The sequence below is a fragment of the Chiloscyllium plagiosum genome, chromosome 27 (genome assembly GCF_004010195.1).
Source record: "Chiloscyllium plagiosum isolate BGI_BamShark_2017 chromosome 27, ASM401019v2, whole genome shotgun sequence".
NCBI classification, from domain to species: domain Eukaryota; kingdom Metazoa; phylum Chordata; class Chondrichthyes; order Orectolobiformes; family Hemiscylliidae; genus Chiloscyllium; species Chiloscyllium plagiosum.
In genome coordinates, this window is record NC_057736.1 from 49,222,493 (window position 1) to 49,226,347 (window position 3,855).

At 46.0% G+C, this 3,855-nt stretch overlaps 2 protein-coding genes across 4 annotated transcripts in view; one reads left to right on the top strand and one right to left on the bottom strand.

The window, feature by feature from the left end:
- The window catches only part of LOC122563770 (cytosolic 5'-nucleotidase 1A-like), a 37,142-nt gene extending 35,624 nt beyond the window's left edge, over nt 1-1,518 (bottom strand). Inside the window, exon 1 of the mRNA XM_043717987.1 lies at nt 1,386-1,518. Within this exon, the coding sequence (XP_043573922.1) occupies nt 1,386-1,457 (72 nt within the window). The 5' untranslated portion in view covers nt 1,458-1,518. The remainder of the gene's footprint in view (nt 1-1,385) is intronic.
- LOC122563768 (interleukin-6 receptor subunit beta-like) overlaps nt 1,432-3,855 on the top strand; it is a 209,370-nt gene continuing 206,946 nt past the window's right edge. For 2 of the 3 annotated variants that reach the window (XM_043717981.1, XM_043717983.1), the window contains exon 1: nt 1,432-1,518. The gene's annotated coding sequence lies outside the window, so the exon portion shown is untranslated. The remainder of the gene's footprint in view (nt 1,519-3,855) is intronic. The other variant, XM_043717982.1, reaches the window with a different exon arrangement.

Genomic DNA, 3,855 nt, shown 5'->3' on the forward strand with positions numbered 1-3,855 from the left:
CAGGGGCACAACATTTGCCACTCTCCAGTCCCCTGGTACCACCCCCGTTGACAGTGAAGACGAAAAGATCATTGCCAACGGTACTGCAATTTCCTCTCTTGCTTCCCACATAATCCTAGGATATATCCAGTCAGGCCCGGGGGACTTTCTATCCTCAAGTTGTTCAAAATGCCCAACACACCTTCCTTCCTAACAAGTATCTCCTCTAGCTTACCAGTCCATTTCATACCAGTTCCGATCCCTCTCATTTGTAAATACTGAAGAAAAGTACTCATTCAAGACCTCTCCGATCTCTTCCGACTCAATACACAGTCTCCCACTACCGTCCTTGATCTGACCTACCCTCGTTCTTGTCATTCTCATGTTTCTCACATACGCATAAAATGCCTTTGGGTTATCCTTGATCCTACCCGCCACAGATTTTTCATGCCGTCTCTTAGCTCTCCTAATCCCCTTCTTCAGCTCCCTCCTGGCTATCCTGTATCCCTCCACTGCTCTGTCTGAACCCTGTTTCCTCAACCTTATGTAAGCCTCCTCCTTCTTCCTTACTAGACATTCAACATCCCTCATCAACCACGGTTCCCTCACACGACCATTTCTTTCCTGCCTGACAGGTACATACTTATCAAGGACACGTCGTATTTGTTCCTTGAAAAAGTTCCACATTTCAACAACATCCTTCCCTGACAGCCTATGCTCCCAATATATGCTTCTCAGATCCTGTCTTACAGCATCGTATTTACCCTTCCCCCAATTGTAAAACCTTTGTCCCTCATTCCTAAAATCATTGTTCACCTCTCATTTTCCTGCATTTACTTAAGACAGTCTGCATTAGCTCTTGCTTTACCCTATACTTCAATCTCTTTTCCAGATCTCTCTCTCTCTCTCTCTGCTGCCTTGTAGACTGATTTCTCTTCCTCTCATTTTCTCCCTCTTATTCTAAAACTCTGATCTCTGGCCAGATCGCTATGTCCTTCTCTTTCCATGTCAGTCTGTTTTTTGTTTGGGGGGTGGGGGAGGGGGTGCCCTTTTTCTCCTAAGCGTTACAGTAATCACAGCACTGAAGGAGACTATTTGACCCATCGAGCAGGTGCTAGCTTGAAGAGTAATCCTATCAGGACAGTGAGAGGCCCGGCCCCCCCTTCTTAAAATATTAATTTCACATTTATAACTGTGAAAGGAATGCAAGGATGGAGAGACGCCACTCAATCTGTCAGCTTCCATTCTCCTGCCTGTTAGAATCTATGTGTCAGCTGATCTCTTCCTCCCTTTCTCTCTCTCTCTGTACCGCGGCTTGTCCGGGATACCGGCCCCATCCAATTCCGGGGTCTCCCAGTCCCCCTCCGGGCCGCAGCCTTCCCCCAGTCCCCTGACCACACATTTACCGTTCGTGGCTTCTTCTTTGGGGACAGGTTAGTGACAACGGCCGGAGCCGCGCTTTCTACAGCCGGCTCCATACAGGGGTCTGCGGCACTGACCAAACACCGACCGGGGAGAGGGAGCTGAGCAGCTCAAGAGGTGAGATAGACACCGCTATAAATAAATAACAGGGAGGGACTGCAGCCTGAGAAGGCAGAGAGCTGGCTGAGGGGGGGAATAAGAGAAAACATTTGGTAAGACGCAACAAAAGGGGATTTTGTATCAAATAAGAGTTTAACTTGGGGATGGGAAATTCTGAGGAAACGCCGAGTGAATAGGGCATTCTCATGTTGATGGGTGTCAGTAAGCTCCTGTGATTTCCATCCTATATAAGTGTGTGCCATGGGAGGGTTGGTGCTGTGAAATGGTGAGGTGGACGCCAAGAGGCTGGAAGAGCAACACTGTGACAGTGTGGCACCTCAAAACTGTGAACATTATCCAGCAAAAACATGATGGAGTTTCCAATTACTTTTTGAGTGATGACAGTGGGAATTGGAGTCTCAGAGATGTACAGCTTGGAAACAGACCCTCTCAGTCCAACACGTCCACGCCAACCAGATATCCTCAATTAATCTAGTCCCATTTTGCCCATATCCCTCTGAACCCTTAAGAAAAACATGGATTATAAAGGTCCCAGCAAATTCAAACCATTAGGATTTATAGTTCTTTCAGTGTCCCTGGCTCAAAATCAGGTAACTCCCCAACAGTACTGTGGGTGTCCCAAGGACTGCACTTGTTCAACAAGGCAGCTCACTACCACCTTCTGCTGGCTGGTTAGAGATGGACAAGCAATGCTGGCCTAGCCAGTGAAGCCTACATTGCATAGTTTGGAGAAGCCAGTATTGGACTGGGGTGGACAAAATTAAAAAATCACACAACCCCAGGTTATAGTCCAACAGATTTATTTGGAAGCACTAGTTTTCGAAGTGCTGCTTCTTCGTCAGGTGGTTGTGAAGCAGAACCATAAGACAGAATTTATAGTAAAAGATTACAGTGATACAATAATTCATTGAACAAACTGAGATTGTTAAATCATTCATCTTTTAGAATGGATTTGCTGATTTTGGTTCTTTAATATTTAAATTTCAAACTTCTTTTAGTCACATTCTCAAGATAACTTAAGGTTTTATAATAAAAGGCGACATCTTAGCACAGACAATACCTTAAAGTGTGAGGTTAGAGGCTGTCTGTATCCCAATCTTGAGTCAGACTGGTTCCATTTCCAAAGTGGAATTTATGAATATTTTATAGATTGCCTTCCAGCATTGACTGCTTGCAGGTTCTGCATTTTTTGCTTAAAAGTTCAGGGATATGCTTGCACATAGACTGGAGGTGTTCTGTAAATAGTCACCCAATCTGCATTTGGTTTCTGCAATGTAGGTCACATTGGGTGGAGTGAATACAACACATAAAATTGGAGGGGGTGCAGGTGAAATGCTGCTTCATCTGGAAAGGCTGTTTAGGGCTATGGATGGTGAGCAGGGAGGAGGTGAAGGGGTGGGTGGTGAACCTTCTATGGTTACATGGGAAGATGTCATTGGAAGGAGGCATGGTGTTGCTGGTCGAGGAGTGAATTAGGGTGTCCCAGAGGGAATGACCTCTGCGAAATGCAGACAGGGCGAGTGAGGGAAAGATGTGTTTGGTGGTAGCGTTTCACTTGAGTTGTGTGAAGTGGCGAGGAACAATGCTTTGGATGTGGAGGGAAAAGTGAGAACAGCGGGAACCCAATCATGCTGTTGTGAGTGATAGGAAGGGACAAGGGTGAAAGCACAGGTCTTAGGCCTGTAACCAGGAAACCAAAAGCCTCCAAAAGAGTGTAGTGTAAATTTTAATTGTTGTAATTAAATGAAACAGAGGTGCAGCACCAGATGATGTGTTGTACCTGCATGATGTGGGAGCTGCTGGACCCCATTGTGGTTCATAGTGACCAAATCTGTAGCCTGTGTTGGTTGCTCGAGGAACTCTGGTTCAGAGTTGATGAGCTGGAGTCTAAGCTTTGAACACCGCAGCATAACAGGGAGGAGAAAAGTTATCTGAGGGCAGTCACACCCTGTAGGTTAAGTACTTCAAGTGTGGTTACTGGCTAGGGAAAGGAGGTTGTGAGTAAAAGTGAGGCAGTTGAGATATCCTGCATTTAGCAATAAAAGACCCTTAGCTTTTGACCTTAGAACATAGAACATAGAACATACAGCACAGAACAGGCCCTTCGGCCCACGATGTTGTGCTGAACATTTGTCCTAGCTTAAGCACCCATCCATGTATCTATCCAATTGCCGCTTAAAGGTCACCAAAGATTCTGACTCTACCACTCCCACAGGCAGCGCATTCCATGCCCTCACCACTTTCTGGGTAAAGAACCCACCCCTGACATCTCCCCTATACCTTCCACCCTTCACCTTAAATTTATGTCCCCTTGTAACACTCTGTTGCACCCGG